This window comes from Electrophorus electricus, chromosome 1, assembly GCF_013358815.1.
Source record: "Electrophorus electricus isolate fEleEle1 chromosome 1, fEleEle1.pri, whole genome shotgun sequence".
Lineage (NCBI taxonomy): Eukaryota > Metazoa > Chordata > Actinopteri > Gymnotiformes > Gymnotidae > Electrophorus > Electrophorus electricus.
In genome coordinates this window covers 18,552,748-18,571,931 of record NC_049535.1, presented here as the reverse complement: position 1 = coordinate 18,571,931, position 19,184 = coordinate 18,552,748, and the positions used below count along the sequence as shown (strand labels likewise).

Sequence of the window (19,184 nt, the reverse complement as noted above, 5' to 3'; positions counted from 1 at the left end):
TTGTTTAAAATCAATTAAATCAATTAAGCCGTCTGAAACTGAATGGACAGTCAGGCAACACTCACCTTTCTCTCGCAGTGATGCTGAAGGTCTGTAGTCTCTGTCTGCATTTTATTTTCCAGGTCCTAGCAGAACCAAAAGCAACCTTGAGTCAATGTTCTTTAAGTCCAATATTGTACACTGGCCATGAAGCTTTCACCTGCACCTGCAGTAGGCACTGAACACGGCCGACGCACTGGCATTGGGTCAAGAAGCCGGTAACAAGCGGACAGCAAGGCAAAGGTTGTTGAGCCTGTATTGTATAACCGGCTGGCGTAAACCCATGCGTGGTGCTTGCTCACCCGGATCTGTTTCTGTCTCCTGTGCTCGCTGTCTTTCAGCTGCAGTTTGAGCTGAGACACCAGGCGCTCCAGATCTTCGATAACCTCCGACGCCTGACAATACCGGTGGACAGTCAGATTTAAAATGTTGTCATCAAAAGACTTAGCATTTTCCTCTTCTGCCTGTGGAAGTCTCTCGAACAATCCGGGGGCAATGTGAAAATAGCACGCTTAACTTTAGAAATTACTGATCATTTTATTTCTTTTTACTGCCAGTAGTGTAGTGTAATGGTTATCAAGGTAGCACTAGCATGGGGGTGTGGAGGTCTCAGTAAGGTGGGTCTGAGCAGATTAATCAAGAGGTGTCGGTTCAAATTCCACCACAGCCAAGTTGCCACTGTTGGGCCCCTGAGCGAGGCCCTTAACCCTCAGTTGCTCAAGTTGTGTTCAGTCAGAACTGTCACTTTGGATAAAAGCATCAGCTATATGCTGTAAATGTAAAAATGTAATTGGGGTGTGTAGGATTACACTGGTGTGGGCATGGTGAGGGCATGGGGGTACAGCTCGTCTACCTTGACTGCAGACAGTGCATGTTCCTGGTGGAAGTGGCTGATGTCAGCATCGTGTTTGACTTCAAGTTTCTGTAGTGCCTCCTCATGTTGCTCTCTCTGCACGCTGTTCTCTCTCTGCAGAGAAGTGTTTCTGCACATACACATGCATTAACACACATTGATGATTACAAAACCACAAGCCTTTTCACTAATGGGCCATGAGTCACCCGATGTTTTTCAGCCTCTCTCTCTGGCTGTGGGCATGCGTGCGTGAGCACCTGCGGTTGGCCTCCTGTAATTCAGCACTGATGGCAGCGATGTGGATCTCCAGCTCTGCCTTCTCCTGCGTGACCTTCTGTCTGAGCAGGTTTCCATTCTCCACCTCTACAGAGAGCTGCTTCACTCGTGTCTCCAACTCCCGCACTGTCTGCTCCTGCACACAGAGGCAGCAGTGAGCCAGGACACCACCTGCACCAAATCCTCCCCAAGAAGCGTAAACATCCCACAGCTGGGCTCTTGGAAGGGAGGCTTGCTGTAGATGTGCCGGCGCTCACTGGGCGGTTCAGTGAGAGGTGGCCTGCCTCCTCCACCCCATGGGCCCAGCGCCCATGAGAGCTTGTCCTCCCTCTCTTCAAAGGAGCCATTGGGATGGGGTGTTGCTCCCTCCGATTGGCTCTGTGGGGCCATGGTATAGCCTGGTGTGCAAGCGCAGAGCAGGCAGGTTTTCCTCTCCCCTGCATAGCCTGTGACTGCCTGCTCGCTTTGACAACAAAAACTCCTGCTGGTAAAACATGAGGAGATGCAAAGCCCGTTTCCCGAAGACCATCTTATACCAGCTAATCTCATCAGGCACAACTATGAGCGCTTTCTCTGTTAGCTCTTGATTTACAGGAAAGTGGCATGTGCAAGGGATGTGTTGAGCCTAAACCAAAAGCAGATATCGAAGAATGAAGCCACAGACAGACAGACAGACACACACACACACACACGTATAAACACATGCATGCATGCATGATGCACACACACATGCGCACACACGCATACGCACACACCTGTATGTACATAATTACATGCACAAATCACACACACACACACACACACACACCCACTCACTCTTATGGTCTCATCCTTAATGGAGACCACTGTCCCATGGTGGTTGGAATGCAGACTGATATACGTGATGACAGTCTATTGATTTAAGATCCCCCCGGCAGGCTGGTGAAAGTGGTGTGTGTTGAAAGGAGTGCTCGGTGGGCAGCAGCACCAGCGCACGGGTGCAAAAAGAGCCTTTGTTAGTGGCCTGCATGAAACGTGGCGCGATCTATGAGATGACACGTTCCCGCTGTGACGCACGATGGCGATTCAGGCCTAAGTCCTTGCCCTTGATAACACAGATGGGAGAAAAAGCCCATCAGCAGCTGGATGCACGCCCGCCTAGACTTCACAGCCTGTTATGCATCACAATGGCTACTGCAATTATGAACCAACCATCTCAAACTTTAAACACCCGTTAAACACCCATTTTGCCAAAATATGACAAATCCTCAACATGCAAACGAGGACATAAAATAACCATTTACCATTTTAATGGGTTCATTTTTCCTTTCGTTACTCTAGAGCAAAAGTTCTAGTTTCGATCTGGTAGTTCAAAAGAAGGCAGATAAAAGTGTGAAATCTTCCTTGTGTGCTTGTGGGGTTGGTAGCCTATATTTAGAGATCTGAACATTGTTTGTGTGTGTGTGTGTGTGTGTGTGTCCTGCACAAAGCCCAGTGTTGTGCTCTGAATATTTACGAGGCAAACAGAAAGAAAATAAGCTAAACATCTGTTCTCAATACAAACTCTCCGACAAGAACTCATATTTTGCAAAGGTCTTTGCAGAAGGACATAGAAATGAATGATTCATACAGCAATATACTGTAAGTACAAGTATACTGCTAACAAAGGAGACTTGCACATCTATCATTTTAGTCCAGAAAACCACCCCAAAAGCATGTCTACCAACACACAAAATTTTATCAAGGTTATTAGATATCATTTATTAAATATATTTTTGAACGAAGCATTCTCTTTATATCAAATGGCGTAACGCAGTTTCATATAGCTAGCTACCCGCTCAGAGTCCATTTTTATTTTAATGGCAATCGCAGGCTTTGATCAACAAAGTAACTTATTTTTCCATGTACTTTCTTGGCTGCCAACAAATGAGTAGTGTTTTGAACAAGGTTTGAAGATAGATCTGACAAGAATGAAAACACTTCACATATCATGTGACAACCAGCAAGTAAACGTTCTTCCAGGAAAGCATGTAGAAATTCAGACTTTTTATCTGTTTTTCATCTCAGTTTATCTGCGACAGGCATCCAGGGGTGAAACCGAGCTTTTGACAGAATTGCTCCTTCTGATCCTGACCTCATATGCAGCTTCATTAAATGACTATAAGGCTTGATCATGTATGTGAGTGAAGCCTGACGACGGATACGTTCATTACCGCTTGCAGTGGTCTGTTCTTTTCTCCCCCTCATTACTCTGTGGATAGAACCATCGCCGTTTGGTGTGACACAACCCCGTCTGAACCCGATTAATCTTCATTTAGCTGTGGAGCAAACATACACTGGCGGGGTGGTGGGGGGTCAGGTCAGGGAGTGTCACAGAGCAGCAACAGCAGCAGCCAGGCTGGAAGCCTGTGCTTGTGCCACGCCCGCTTCACCACACACATCCGTCTTATTGTTTGGACGACGATATACGAAACGTGGTTGACATGATGCTGCGTCCACTTTGGAAAGCTGCTTCTGCTTTTCTTCAAGAAGCAGGGATGGTGCCAGAACACGGAAGACAAGGGATGGTGCAGGGAGGTCAAAGTCGAACAAAGGGTTTAAAAGGCCGTAGCAGAGACATCAAACGAGAGAGTGCGGGACACGCCCGCTCCCTCCGCCTGACATGTTGACAACGGCACAGCACGGGGAGAAGCAGGACAAGAGAGGTGTGTGTGTGTGTGTGTGTGTGTGCACAGGGTGGGGTGGGGGTGGAGGGTTTGGTGGGGTCAGACTAAACCAACAGAATGGCGGAACCTAATTTCCAACGACAGAGGGCCTTTTCATCGGAGGCCCAGCCTGGAAACACGCTGTGTTTAATTATTAAAGAGAGGCCGGTGTTCTGCATGGCCCCGTGTGCTTTTGAAGCGTCTGAAAATGCAACCCCTCTGACAGAGCACGCCCAGTCCACCACCACCTCACCTGCACGAAGGACACCGAATCCTAACTCATAACATGTGAAGACTCATTAAACATCCCGCGAGACGACTTCCCTTTTCTTTTCTGGCTGATAATGTCCCCATCTGTCCCCAAAACACAGTGCAGACACTGGACACACCCCCACCCCCAGGCAGGTCAGCTCCAATCAGAGAGCCACAATGCGCGCTTTGTTTCAGCCCCATTCGGGACACGCGAGCGCCAGGGCCTTTGGGCCTCGGGGTCGTTTCCAAGGTGAAGAGACGGAGGGGAGAGGGGTGGAACGGGGGATCCTGAGCCTCAGTAACCAGAGACAAAGCGCCAGACAACACCGTCGTGACGGTGAAGAGAACCCGAGGCCAGCTCCAGGAGCCTGTGCGGAGGTGCGAGCTACACCGCATCTCACTCACGGTGGCCTGCAGCTGGGCTCTGTACTCTGCCTCCATCTTGGCCAGCCGTTGCGTGGTGTCCTCCAGCAGCTCCTGGATGTTGTCCGTGTGCTTCTTCTGAAGCTCGAACTTCTCCTGCTCCATCTGCGTCACTGCTGCGTGCAGCTGGGCGAAAAGAGGGACAACCCCGTCAGAGCCATGCCCACCACCCTCCTCCACCCGCACAGAGAACCCCACCTTCACCCCCTCAGTTCTCACAGTAGCTAAAGGCCTCGCCAGCAGCTGAAACTCTACAGCAGGGGACCTGCAGCTTGCCTGTAAGGGAGTGACTGATCTTAAAATACCATGGAGTTCCGAAGCAAGAAAGACTTCCCAGGCAAGGCCTCCACGCAGCTGCGGAGGGACAGAGCGTGTGCTGACCTTCCTCCACGCATCTCCAAGGCCCTGGGAAGTCTCTAAAGGGCTCCTCTGCAGGCTGCTGGAGAGAGAAGGCCTCCAAGGAGGCGGCGCCCGTACCTTCTTCTCCCAGTCGTTTTTGAGGGAGTCCGCGCTTTGATCTGCCATTTTCTTCAACTCGGCAATCTGCTCCTCTTTGCTCTGCCGGATGACCTGGGACTCACGCAGCAAGCTTTGCACTGTGCAGCAGAGGGGGGGCAGGGCTAAATAAGCACTACAATCACCAGGTATCTGTCTCTCCCTTTCAGGGTGACGGCCACATTAACGGCCTCGCATTTCAGAGCTACCCTCGTCTTATTTGAGAAAGAGTGTAAGCAAATGAGCATATGATTAAAAACGCGGGATGTGATTAGCCAAAGTAAAAGGAAATAAACTTCTGCATCTGGTATCACAGTTGTTTAGTTCTGCAGGGCTCATATGGACTAGCAGTGCACTTGTGGTGTCTGTAAACCATAAAAAGATCACACACAGAACATGAGATCATATATTCAGTCTTTCCAAACAGACTGAGAACACTGAACGTGCATGTGTGTGTGTGCGTGCGTGTCTGTGTAATTCTTGTCGGAGTTACTACATAGTTGCTTAGGGGAATGAGTCCTAAAACTTCCCACTGCTGCTATTAACAACAGGGAGGTGCTAGGATCTAGTTATCAGTGCACACAAGATTCACACCCAGCTCAGGGTAGACTAAGGGATCATATGGGTGGGTGTATGGTGGCCGGGAAGGTGTGTGAGCCAGGCCTGAGGCCAAGCATCTCACCTTTCTTTTGCAGCGCACGAACCACCTCGTCCGCCTCTTTCTGCTTGGTGCGGTGCAAGCTCTTCAGCTCCTCGATCTCGCCGTTCTTTCGCTCCAAAATCTACAAGACAAGACAGGGCAGCGGTGAAAACACCATTCAGAGCTCTGCCCAGTCGTGCCCCTGGAGATCCTGGTTGCTCTGTGCGTCTTTGTTTTTCTGAGCGGGGTCCCAATGGGCCAGCTTCGTCAGAGCCAATTCGAGGGCAGGGTAAGGATGGGATCCCTACACTCTAGACCCTCTAGGGTAGTGTCCTAAACGCACGGGGCAACTGGGCTCCAGTCGGGCATGTCCAGACTTGGAAATGATCTGCTGGCTGTAGATTAGAGGCTAACATTCTTATTCAGGACCATAACCAAAGAGGAGCTCAGCATTTTTCTCCAGCGGCTTGTGGGATCTGTGGCTTTGAACAAGCCGGCGTACAGGCTGGTATGTGTGCGCCTATCTGTGCTCGTGTGCGTGTGTGTGTATCTGCGCTCATGTTTGTATGTGTGCTCAATGGCGCGGGGGGGGAAGAGTCTGCACTACAGTGAGTGAGTGTGTGTGCGCATGTGTGCTGGGAGTAAGAGGCTGTTTTGGCTTCTTAGCCCTGGTACAGGCTTTTCAGTAAGTGCATAATCTGAAATGATGGCGTAAGCTGAAAGCAGAAGACAACAAACCCTTCATCTTCCTACATTACTCTCTCTTTGGAAGATGAGCGAGGCCGATCCCTGCCAAAACCCACGACCCTCGCCTGCCTTCAGCTGGATTAAGCCAAGGAGTTGACAAATTTGTTTGAGGGTGAAGAAACGCAGACTGCAAAAGCCTTAAAACTGAGATGACACGACTGTGACAGACACGACTGTGCTGAAGTTAGATTCCGTTGCTCTGCCTCTAACACTGAGGAATGTCCTGATTTTTTCCAAAAGAGATTACTGTAATTATGATGTCTTTACTTTTACTCAAAAGTGAAGTCCTGATGGCAGCAGCACACAGAATCCCTCTGGAGCTGTTTGGAAATCTTAAAACAGGAGTGGCACAAATGTTACAAAGCCAAGCCTTTCAAATTCTATTACAGCAGGGCCACCGTCATCCCAACAATGGGAATAACAGAGGAAAGGAAAACTAGGTGGGCAAAAATGCTTCCATGACCAGAATGCCTGAATGGCCTGGGACCTGGATCTGCACTGGCTTTTGTGTGGAGGGAGCAGCATCCGATCCGATTGAGCTGGTGGTGTGGGTGGGGTATGGGTGGTGGTGAGCTACACGCGTGTTTTATGTGAGGCCACAGAAGGGTGAGGGAGGGTGGGTCTAATCAGCAGCACTCTTTTAATGGGCAGGCCATGCACAGGCTGTGCTGGAGACCAGGCTAGGAGTTCAAAGGTGGCTGAACAGTGACCCAATGGCCGGCATGGTGAGTGGGTGGGAGGAAACTGGAAGCTCAAATGGATGCCTGTGTGCTGCTGCGGTATGTGTAGTGATTATGAGGGCGGAGGCCTGTGTGCTGCTGCTGTATGTGTAGTGATTATGAGGGCGGAGGCCTGTGTGCTGCTGCGGTATGTGTAGTGAGTATGAAGGCGGAGGCCTGTGTGCTGCTGCTGTATGTGTAGTGAGTATGAAGGCGGAGGCCTGTGTGCTGCTGCTGTATGTGTAGTGAGTATGAAGGCGGAGGCCTGTGTGCTGCTGCTGTATGTGTAGTGATTATGAAGGCGGAGGCCTGTGTGCTGCTGCGGTATGTGTAGTGAGTATGAAGGCGGAGGCCTGTGTGCTGCTGCTGTATGTGTAGTGAGTATGAAGGCGGAGGCCTGTGTGCTGCTGCTGTATGTGTAGTGATTATGAGGGCGGAGGCCTGTGTGCTGCTGCTGTATGTGTAGTGAGTATGAAGGCGGAGGCCTGTGTGCTGCTGCTACTGTATGTGTAGTGAGTATGAAGGCGGAGGCCTTGTGTGCTGCTGCTGTATGTGTAGTGAGTATGAAGGCGGAGGCCTTGTGTGCTGCTGCGGTATGTGTAGTGAGTATGAGGGCGGAGGCCTGTGTGCTGCTGCGGTATGTGTAGTGATTATGAGGGCGGAGGCCTTGTGTGCTGCTGTTGTATGTGTAGTGAGTATGAAGGCGGAGGCCTGTGTGCTGCTGTTGTATGTGTAGTGATTATGAGGGCGGAGGCCTTGTGTGCTGCTGTTGTATGTGTAGTGAGTATGAAGGCGGAGGCCTGTGTGCTGCTGCGGTATGTGTAGTGATTATGAGGGCGGAGGCCTTGTGTGCTGCTGTTGTATGTGTAGTGAGTATGAAGGCGGAGGCCTGTGTGCTGCTGTTGTATGTGTAGTGAGTATGAGGGCAGAGGCCTTGTGTGCTGCTGTTGTATGTGTAGTGAGTATGAAGGCGGAGGCCTGTGTGCTGCTGCTATATGTGTAGTGAGTATAAAGGCGGAGGCCTGTGTGCTGCTGTTGTATGTGTAGTGATCATAAAGGCGGAGGCCTGTGTGCTGCTGTTGTATGTGTAGTGAGTATAAAGGCGGAGGCCTGTGTGCTGCTGCTGTATGTCTAGTGAGTATGAGGGCGGAGGCCTTGTGTGCTGCTGCGGTATGTGCAGTGATTATGAGGGCGGAGGCCTTGTGTGCTGCTGCGGCATGTGTAGTGATTATGAGGGCGGAGGCCTTGTTTGCTGCTACTGTATGTGTAGTGAGTATGAAGGCGGAGGCCTGTGTGCTGCTGTTGTATGTGTAGTGATTATGAAGGCGGAGGCCTTGTTTGCTGCTACTGTATGTCTAGTGAGTATGAGGGCGGAGGCCTGTGTGCTGCTGCGGTATGTGCAGTGATTATGAGGGCGGAGGCCTTGTGTGCTGCTGTTGTATGTCTAGTGAGTATGAGGGCGGAGGCCTGTGTGCTGCTGCGGTATGTGCAGTGATTATGAGGGCGGAGGCCTTGTGTGCTGCTGTTGTATGTGTAGTGATTATGAAGGCGGAGGCCTGTGTGCTGCTGCTGTATGTCTAGTGAGTATGAGGGCGGAGGCCTGTGTGCTGCTGTTGTATGTGTAGTGATTATGAAGGCGGAGGCCTTGTGTGCTGCTGCTGTATGTGTAGTGATTATGAGGGCGGAGGCCTTGTGTGCTGCTGCGGTATGTGCAGTGATTATGAGGGCGGAGGCCTTGTGTGCTGCTGCTGCTGTATGTGTAGTGATTATGAAGGCGGAGGCCTGTGTGCTGCTGCTGTATGTGTAGTGAGTATGAGGGCGGAGGCCTGTGTGCTGCTGCTGTATGTGTAGTGAGTATGAGGGCGGAGGCCTTGTGTGCTGCTGCGGTATGTGTAGTGATTATGAAGGCGGAGGCCTTGTGTGCTGCTGCTGTATGTGTAGTGAGTATGAGGGCGGAGGCCTGTGTGCTGCTGCTGTATGTGTAGTGAGTATGAGGGCGGAGGCCTGAGTGCTGCTGCGGCATGTGTAGTGATTATGAGGGCGGAGGCCTTGTGTGCTGCTGCTGTATGTGTAGTGATTATGAGGGCGGAGGCCTTGTGTGCTGCTGCTGCTGTATGTGTAGTGAATATGAAGGCGGAGGCCTTGTGTGCTGCTGCGGTATGTGTAGTGATTATGAGGGCGGAGGCCTTGCAGCAGAGCAAGATGCACCTGAGCAAATATTAACATCCTCTCCAAATTGGCTTTGATGAGCGAGATGCGCACACATGTAAAGCAGGTCCCAGCAGCGCTCCTCCCCTTAAAGGACCCACGCACACATCTTAATCAATTACCATCTAAATTACAAGCAACACTGAAACTAATTAATACTCAGCTTCTACGGAGAGCTACGGAGGTTCCTACACAAAGCCCATGAGGGCAGAAGACCAAAATAGTCTTCAAAGGGTTGTGGCTGTAATAAGGGGGAAATGCAATGGAGCTCCTAATTTGAGCTGTGCTTTCTGGGGTGCAGGCTTCATGGCTCCTTTCATTCTCCTGTAGCCTAATAAAGGTGGGTGTTAGCTGAAGAGAGAATGAACAAAAGAGCATGTGGCATGCGCGCGTGTGTGTGTGTGTGTGTGTTGGGGAGGTGCTCTGTCCCTCAAATAGTGGTGACTTCTGATTTTTTTTAAAAGCCTCCCTTAAAAGTTATTATTATTTCCTCTGGTTAGAAGTCATGGTGCCCATCAGGCGACTATTTGTCCTGCTTTTTGTTCATCAGAAGTGCACTCTGTGGCTAAGCTCGTCGGCCCGCCCGCGCGAGATGAAAGCCCCCCGGGCAAGAGTAGGGCGACGGGCGGGGGCTGGATGGGGGCAGGGTAAAGAGAAGTTCATGGAACATTTAGGGGCAGACACAATTTTGCAAGCGTCTCCTTAAAGAGTGCATTTCGGCTGCACATGGGTAAGTGAGAGAGAGAGAGAGAGAGAGAGAGAGAGAGAGAGAGAGAGAGAGAGATGGGGGGGATTGAACTGACTGAGCAGGCCCACTCAGAAGTGCTGCTTTTAGGGACGGCAATTTCAGGCTTTTAGGGCATGTCTGATATGAAGAGGTGCTAAGCTGCCCACGGCTCTGAACCCCTGGCTAAAGCGGGGACTCTGAAGCTAACACTTAGTGGCATATGGGCCACATAGTTCACTGAGACATCCAGGCTGTAACCTCAGTGAATTTATGTTCCAATATCATTCATGGAAAGAAACAAGGTTAAAAGGTTAGAAAGTCAGCCTCCACAGCTCTGACACACAGCGATATTATCAGATATGTTGTAAGATATGAGAATGCTGCTGAGATTCAGAAAACATTTCTTGGTGCTAGAAATTTGGAGATACAGTTATGTACAAAATAATAGCAGTCTAACATCACTAATGTATTTAATTAGTGATTTTGGCAGAAACGATAATACATGGGAAAAAAAATTCATGACTAGGTGTAGTCAGGTAATGGGCAACCAACAGAATCAACAGTCATGACATGCGTGCTGCTAATTGGGTATAATTGCTTCATTTAATGAAAGGGGTGTGTTCAAATTAATAGCAGCGTGGAGTTCAATTAGTGAGAATTTATTCCATGAAGAAACAGGTGTCAATTATGGCCCTTATTTAAAGAAGGAGGGCAGCAAATGTTGTACCTGCTGATTTTAGCCCTTGCTCAGTGTGTAAAATGGGTAATTCCAGACATTGTACTGAAGGCGAAAGAACTTTGATCAAGAAGTTGACCGGAGAGGGGAAAATGTATAAAGAAGTGCAGAAAATAATCGGCTGCTCACCTAAAACGATCTCAAATACTTTAAAATGGCAAACAAAACCCGAAACACGTGGTAGGAAAAGAAATACAACCATCCGCGTAGATCATAGAATAACAAGAATGGCAAAGAAGCATCCAATGATCAGCTCCAGGGGAATCAAAGAAGATCTTCAGTTACCTCTGAGTACTGCAACAATCAGAAGACTCCTACGTGAAGCCAAACTATTTGCAAGAAACCCTTGTAAAGTACCATTGCTGAAAAAAAGACGTGTTAAAAAGGTCTGCCAAAGAACACATTGACTGGCCTAAAGAGAAGTGGCGCAACATTCTATGGACAGACGAGAGCAAGATTGTTCTTATTGGGTCTAAAGTTCACAGACAGTTTGAGAGATGACCCATAAACACTGAATTCAAGCCACAGTACACTGTGAAGACTGTAAAACATGGAGGTGCAAGCATAATGGTTTGGGGATGTTTCTCATACTTTGGAGTCGGACCCGTTTATTGCATTCCAGGCGCCATGGACCAGTTTGAATATATCAGAATACTGGAAGAGGTCATGTTGCCTTATGCTGAAGAAGAAATGCCCTTGAAATGGGTTTTTCAGTAGGACAACAACCCCAAACACTCCAGCAAGTGGGCAACATTCTGGTTCCAGACCAACAAGATTGATGTTATGAAGTGGCCAGCCCAATCCCCAGACCTCAATCCGATTGAGAATTTGTGGAGTGACATCAAAAATGGTGTTTTTGATGCAAAACCCAAGAATGCTGAAGAACTGTGGAATGTAGTCCAGTCAGCTTGGGATGGAATATCTGTTTGCAGGTATCAGATGTTAGTTGACTCCATGCCACACAGAAATAAAGAAGTTATCAGAAATAAAAGGTTACACAACTAAAATATTAGTTCAGTGATCAACAGAAAAGCTAAATCTGTAAACAACTTTCAGTTTATACTGTAAATATTCGAGTTTGTAAATGAAAATGAAGACACTGCTATTTTTTAACAGCCCATTATTCTTTTTTCTTCATTTTCAGTTGAATTTATTTCGTTCATGTTTTCATTTGGAAGTGAATATGCAGTGCTCCCAGTGCCTTTGTGTGTATGGAAATAAATGCTATTATGAGGGTTGAGCTTTTTCTCACTTTTAAACACACTGCTATTATTTTGCACATAACTGGCACCATTTTCACAAGCATACTTTAAATTAGTGATTTTCCTCTCCTTGTCTCTGTCCCCTGCATCCCTCTCTCTCTCTCTCTCTCTCCCCATCTCATCACCTGCTCTGACAGACAATGACCACTAAACTCATCCATTATTCATGAGGAAGCTAATTAAAATATCCTCACTGTTAGACAGATATGAGAGGGAAAAAAAAAAAAACCTTGCATTTTATTTAGCATTCAAAGCCATTATGCGAGCTCGGGTGCGTTATGTAAATTGGATTGGACATGGATCGTTTGTAACCAGTGTCTAATTATGGTGCTTTTCCACTGTAATCACACACTCAGGGGCGGGGGATTGGGTGCTGAGCAAGGCGCATTAGGCTGGAGCCAGGGGAGGGGTTACACAGAGGAGAAAGTCTCAGGGCAGAACACACCTTCTGAACATCAGCGTCATGTCTCTGCTGCAGTTTCAGCTTCTCCTCTTGGTGTTTGGCCTCCAGAACTTTGGTCCTCATTTCGATCTGAGAAGAAAGAGAAGAACTCAGGAGTCAGGGTGAGTTGCATGGGGACGGGGCGACGCCTCCACCCGGGACCAGTCTGTTTCTGGTCACATCTCACGCTGGTGGCCAAGTGCTTCCATCCTGGTCAGAGACCAAGTTTGGCAGAACGTGGCGTTCCAGTAAAACAGGGAAGGAGGGGGCTCAGCCCCCTCAGTGCAACCACAGATGCAGCAAGTGTCAGGCACGGACGCAGGCAGCCTGTGCTGGATCTGCGCAGAGTGAGGGACCTACGGCCATGTGTGGGTGTGGGTGTGCTCTTTGTTTAAAGTGAGAGCTCAGTAGTCTCGAGAGGGGCTGAAGCAGCATGCCCAGCTGGAACAGTGTTTCTGTGTGGCGCTCAGGTAACCTGGAGAGGAGAGGAGGTGTCAGTGAGCAGTAATTAGATTCCTCTCAGCTCTGCCATGCCGGGCCTTTTCATCGCAGTTCAAGATTTCTGGGATCAAAAGTTCAGCAGCTTTCGGAGACAAGTTGGAGCACAGTCTCAGCCTGCAGCACTTTCTGCCTGTCAAACCCACACGTATTTGGGATACTAGGCGAGGTGTGTGCCCTCTCTCATATCACACTCTCACACACCCACACACACTTACTTTCATTTAGGTGCTATTAACCATCACTGGGTGGAGTTCTCTCTCTCTCGTGCTCTCCCTCCCTCCCACACACCTACACACAGCCACACACACCCACACACCCCTGTCCTGTCTTAACAACATGGCTGCCAGGCATTCCTGATGCATCTTTGCCCTGCTTTTGGACGGAGGAGGGGTGCACTTTTGATCTTTGATCAGTGCTTCAGAACAGCGCCCTCCCGGCCCCGGGCTGACCCCGGATGTCGAGCCCACAGCGCAACATAAATACAACAAAGACCATATTGGGTGTGTAGTCTGACCATCACCCCCTCTCCCTCCCTCTCTGAGATGGGTGCAGATGCGTGAGCACTCAGGTGAGGGTTAAAGTCCTGTGGGGACTGACACCATCACCTTGCACTGTCCCTACACATCAGATAAGATCACATAGGCCACTGACTGCTACGACAGCCATATTCACTGATAAATCAGTGAATGCATGAGGTATAAAAACAGCGTTAACCCCGCAAATACTGTGCAGTACTTAACGGGAAGGTTAAGCAATTTTTCTATATTGGCTCAGTAACCAGTCAGTGGGATAGCGTACAAATATTCATGGAGCTCGAGTGGGTTGAACTGTGGTTCAAGCCTCAGCAGTCCAACTCACTCTCATTACAGGATAGCCATGAGTGCTGAAGCTATAAACATATAGCAGAATAACAAACCAGCCCCCAGCATTAACATACTTGGTGATGCCATACTGAAATACAGTAAGCTGGTCCTTTAAGCTAACAGACTGACAATGGGAAGTCCTCAATCACAGAGAGCCTCTACAGGAACACACACTGAGGTCAATCTCACATGGATTAAACAAGGTTGACTTACATCCTCCAACATCAGCCCTTGTGAACAGTCGCTCGGTTTACTCGAGCAAGTAGTTCAGAATTGTCAAAAACAACCTACATCGTCGTATCCTCAAGATGTTGCTTTATATTTACACTTCAAAACTGAAGAGGATCCAGCAGGCTTAGGGGGATGTAAAAAAAACAGGCCAAACCAAAAAGACTCTTTCTGCTCGTTTTATAACTTTTTTGAAAACCACTCCAGACAAGTGAGCTGACTGAACGGTCTGGTTTGCTTCTGCGTCATGCCTCTTTGGAAAGAAGATATGTACAAGAACAGTTGAGGAACCCACCACTCGTGCGCAGTTCACACCCCTAAACATTAGCCACTGCCATTAAAGCAGCTCAATTCTCTAGAACTAGTAAAAATATGAATTCTTAACAGACGTGAGGTGAGGGATCGTGGATGTGGCAACCCAACATGAGCATGTGCCTTTTAACACTCACTGTAAACAAAGACTTCTTTACTGCTGAGTCAAACGGAGCCACCAAGCCTGGACTCTGCTGAGATTATTCACGGCAATGTCCCCATGCCTACGGGCTGCTAGTGAAGCCAAGCCTATCTGAGATGGTGGAGGGGGTACAAGCAGCAGAGAGTCAGAGAGAGAGAGTCAGAGAGAGAGAGAGAATTTGATGGAGAATGTGAGAAAGTGAAAGAGAGACACAAGAAGAAAGAGCCAAAGAAAGCGACACAGAGAAAGGAGAGAGAGACCGATATTGCTGTTATCTTTGCTTGACCCAGCATCCAGATATTTCCTTGGGGAGTTTGTACACATAGGAAGACACAGAGGGCTGACAGTCTCCCACTCAACAGTTTATCCATTTGATAGTTGTAACATGACATCTCTGCTATCTCAGAAATGGGGATAGACAGATATTGATGCGTGTGTGGGCAATATCTGCAATCTGAACATGATGCACTATTCGGGAGTACACGTTGCAATATGAATTACATGCTGTAATATGAATCTTATCAAAGACTATGTGCCGTTCCTCTTAATACCTAATATATTTTAATACTATCTAGATAATATAGAAAGGCTTGGACTATTAAGATATTCCACATTAGTTAACAGCCTGGCATAAGAGCCATGTTCTAATTTCTACAATCTGAACTGTTAAACCACACTGAAGGGCAAGTACAAACAGTTCAAAGAAAATAATCTTCAAAGACAATAATCAGTTCTTAAGTATTACCACCTCATAGGTGGGATAATGATGATGAAGCTTGGAAGTGTTCGTTGCATAGGAACAACTTGAAGTATCTCAAATAATCAAATCCTCCAATTCTCGATGGCTAAATCCCAGTACGTGTTATGTTTCACAGCAACATATGACATGAGGACAAGTGTCACACTATGACAAGTTTGACCTTTAGCCTTGCTCTATCCAGTGCCTTCACTGACCTATAAAGCTAACCTAGATTATATGCAACCCAAACAAGTCACATGCAGTTGGGCTACAACTACATCTGAACTTTATTAACAAACATTTCCAATGAAGCAGATTATTGGGTCAATGTGGCAAGCAGGACTTAACCAACTACTGCCAGTTATTACGCACCATGATAACTGACGTTCGTTAGCGTGCACCATGATAACTGGCACCCCTAGTATCATTGGGCAGATGGCAAACATACAGAAACCCTGTAAACTTTATCCTTTACAAATGTATATAAGCCAGGTGGCTTGGATTAAAGGATACGTTTAAAGAATCCAGTTCAAAAGATTTAAGATGTAGAAAGATTTAAGTGGAAGAATCTAAGCTCGACTCCACCCGTCCACGTGTGAGAGAGGATGGACCAGTGGCCTCACGGATATGGTTCAAGGCTGTGTCCACAGGTTTCAGCTGTCAATGTGTTTGCCTCTGGCGTCACTAGTGCTTGGATGGAGCTGTTGACTGCTAGCTGTTCCACTGACGCACAGCGGCAGGTGAATGAGCGTAAGGCGATTCAACCAGCTAATTTTCAATACCATTGGTTCCTCTACAAGGAGAACGGACACCTATTTTCTGGACTTAATCGCTACAGATACTTAAATAAACAAACTCCCATAAGTCCCACTCCTGGTATGTACAGCTGACCTGGTTAGCCATAACAGGCAAGCACTTTTAGAGGAGACCTAACGTGACGAGCACACTGGAGCTTTGGACACTGGCCAATCACAGGAACAAGTACAGTTGACATGTTTAACTGGTCACAAGTACCTGCCATCCTATAGTGCTGTTTTTGTGTAAGATAATTAATGGCACTGTGGAAGATGCAAGAAATTGTGACACAGGCCAAAGTTTTGTCTGAGAGACTCAAAACTACAGAGCAGAGGTATCATTTATGACTCAGGAAAACTGGATAGTATAGCTAGTAAGTCAATGATCCAATCAACTAACGATTCTTTTCCATGATGGGCAGCAAAGTGGGGTATTGCACAATTCATCTTCTAGTTTTTAAGTAAACATTGTTGGAACCAGCTAAAAAGATCATTTCCCTACAGCGTTTAGAGCAAGCGGTAGGAATGATGTCATCCACACTTCCGACTAACCACCTCTCTTTGAGACCAGGCTAGAAATGTATATCCTGACCTGCCAGAGAGTGTGAACGCATGATCGCTTCTTACACCAAGCAAGGCAAGCAGGCAAAACAGAAGATATGGCCACAATCACTGAGCACTCTTACGTGAGCCTTACGTGTAAGCTCTGCCTCTGATTTTACACAATAATCACCACCCAACCACCAACCAATCAGATATTAGAACTGTGTGGCTCATGCACGGCTCTGTCTGTGCCGCGAGCCTTCAGCTTGCTGACTTCAGATGATACCGTCTCATTATCAGCTGAATTATTTCCATGTGCTTTGCTCACTGTTATCACCACCAGCAAGCCAAAGTGCTAGTGAGCAGTTCGTGAAAATTATGACCTTAGAGTTGCTCCAATGGAATGACTAGAATATTAAATAATGCAAACATGATTATAATTATATGATACTGTTATTTTAACAACTCCCACGTGTCCCCTGCTGTGGCCTGAGGAAGCAAAGTGGAATCTGAGGGGGTGCTGGCAGAGTGCTGATGAGGAGGAGGTGGTAGTCCACACACTCCTACAACACCCGTGTGAGCACCTGAACAAGCTGCTCACAAGTGTCTCCCCCTGGTGGACAGACATGCAAAGTGCAGTCAGTCTGGCTGAGCAAATCAGCTCTAACAAAATGCTTCAGCCGTGCACGCTCGTGCTAGTTTTCTCTGCTGTGTCCGTTAGTGAGCAGCAGGTGGGATCCGACATGGTGGGACTACACCAGCCTGGGCAGGTGGCGCAGGCGTTGTGCGGCAGTCCTCCCGGGGGGGTGGAGGCTGGCTTGGAGGGGAGTCCCGGATGAGAAGCCCTGACCACATGCATCCCACTCCACCTGCACCACAGACTCATCAGACACACAGTGTCAGCCTACTGCACGGCTACACTGTCTGCACAAGGAAAGAAAGTGCACAAGCACCTGCTAACCAAGCTGCTTTAATATGAGAATGTGAGGAAGTGGATGAGAGAGACAGAGCGAGAGAGAGAACTCAACAGTGTATGAAAGAATGCAATAGAGAGAGAGAGTAACAGAATGGGTAAGTGAAAAGAATGTGTAGAGAATGAGTGAGAAAGAGTGCAACAGAGTAAGAGAATACAAGAGAAAGAACATGAAAGTAACAGAATGGATCAGTGAAAGAATGTGAGCGGGGGAATGGGAGAGTGAGTGAGAGGGAATGGGAGAGTGAGAATGTGAGAGGGAATGGGAGAGTGAATGTGAGTGAGAGGGAATAGGAATGTGAGTGAGGGGGAATGGGAGAGTGAGAATGTGAGTGAGAGGGAATGGGAATGAGACAAAGAAGAAAGGGAAAGAATGAGCACAGGTTTTTTCCCTCTTAAAGGGCAAAATAAACTGGAAAAGCACAGGGGAAGCAGAATAAATCTGTCGAGAGGTCTTTTGGCAGGACAGGGAGGAGAGATGAGCACAGGAAAGTGTGTGTAGCTCAGTAACCCCACCCTCTCACCCCCATACATTGCTGCCATTTCAATCACGTGCAGTAAAAGCCAAGTCATGCACCATTTCCTCTCATGAAGTCCAGTGGCTTCTTTCACTCACTTTTCCGGCCTTTCTGTAGGGCCCTTCCCCGAGCTTAAGAGGAGGGCCACGAGGTATCTAACTAGCCCGCGCCTCGGCTAACTTACAGCTCCGTATGCTCACCTCGCTGGTGGGCCCGTGATCTCGCCCCCTGTCAAATCGCCATGCCGAACCAAAAGCAAAGATTTATGTACAGCAGGACAAAGGAAGAGAGAGGAAGATTACCCAGTGGTTCCCGTATGCCCTCTTCAGGCCCATAGAAAGCAGCATACATCTCTGAAGAGCCCGTCTGGAGAATTAAGGAATGCCGAAGCACTTGGCTTTGCGGTAAACGGGAAAAGGGGCTAGTGAATTTTGGCGGGTCAAAGGCTGCTTGGTGACTCATCCGGATCCAGTTGAAAGCGAGAAGAGGGGGTTGATTAGGCAATGTTATGCCCATTTTCATACTTAACAGAACCAGACGTAAGGGCGACATCAAAGAGAAGCTGCCTCTGTGAGATTTTCAGCTTAAGCCAATGTAAGAGGGGAAAAAAATGGGATGAGTGTCTCAAACAAGCACAAAAAAAACAACAACAACAAAAAAAAAAACCTCCAGGGGCGGGGATGGGATTTGTGGAAGGTGTGCGGAGTTATCAGCCAAGCTTCCTTTTAGCGCTTAGGATGTCCAGAATACATATTAAAAGAAACGGACTACCATCTGGCATTTGGTTCAGCGCTAGGAACCCGTGCCATCTGACAAACCCCAACAAGTTCAGAGCGGCATTGTTCAGAGAAGGCAGTGTTACAGGACCCAGTACAAAGTGAGTGTGGCTGTCCAAAAGAAATCCTCACATAAACTCCATGATTACAACACGCTCAACAAGCATTCTGGAAGGAGGACAGTGAGTCAGAGGTTTTAGTGGTGCCTACCTCCTTATCGGGATTGAAAACTGGGACTTGCTCCTCGGGAAGGACACTGTTTTTTCCCAGGCCTGATTTGGGATATATCTAT

At 48.1% G+C, this 19,184-nt stretch overlaps 1 protein-coding gene across 3 annotated transcripts in view; it reads right to left on the bottom strand.

Moving 5' to 3' along the window:
* cep112 (centrosomal protein 112) overlaps positions 1-19,184 on the bottom strand; it is a 97,405-nt gene that overhangs the window by 66,023 nt on the left and 12,198 nt on the right. For 2 of the 3 annotated variants that reach the window (XR_003410401.2, XM_027006744.2), the window contains exons 8-16: positions 19,103-19,180; positions 12,507-12,593; positions 5,705-5,804; positions 5,005-5,123; positions 4,510-4,653; positions 1,150-1,304; positions 893-1,022; positions 342-434; positions 66-125 (exon numbers count right to left, since the gene is read on the bottom strand). Coding sequence is in view for 2 of the 3 variants with exons in the window: in XM_027006744.2 (XP_026862545.2) it covers positions 66-125; positions 342-434; positions 893-1,022; positions 1,150-1,304; positions 4,510-4,653; positions 5,005-5,123; positions 5,705-5,804; positions 12,507-12,593; positions 19,103-19,180 (966 nt within the window). In the remaining variant the exon portion in view is untranslated. The remainder of the gene's footprint in view (positions 1-65; positions 126-341; positions 435-892; positions 1,023-1,149; positions 1,305-4,509; positions 4,654-5,004; positions 5,124-5,704; positions 5,805-12,506; positions 12,594-19,102; positions 19,181-19,184) is intronic. The other variant, XM_027006745.2, reaches the window with a different exon arrangement.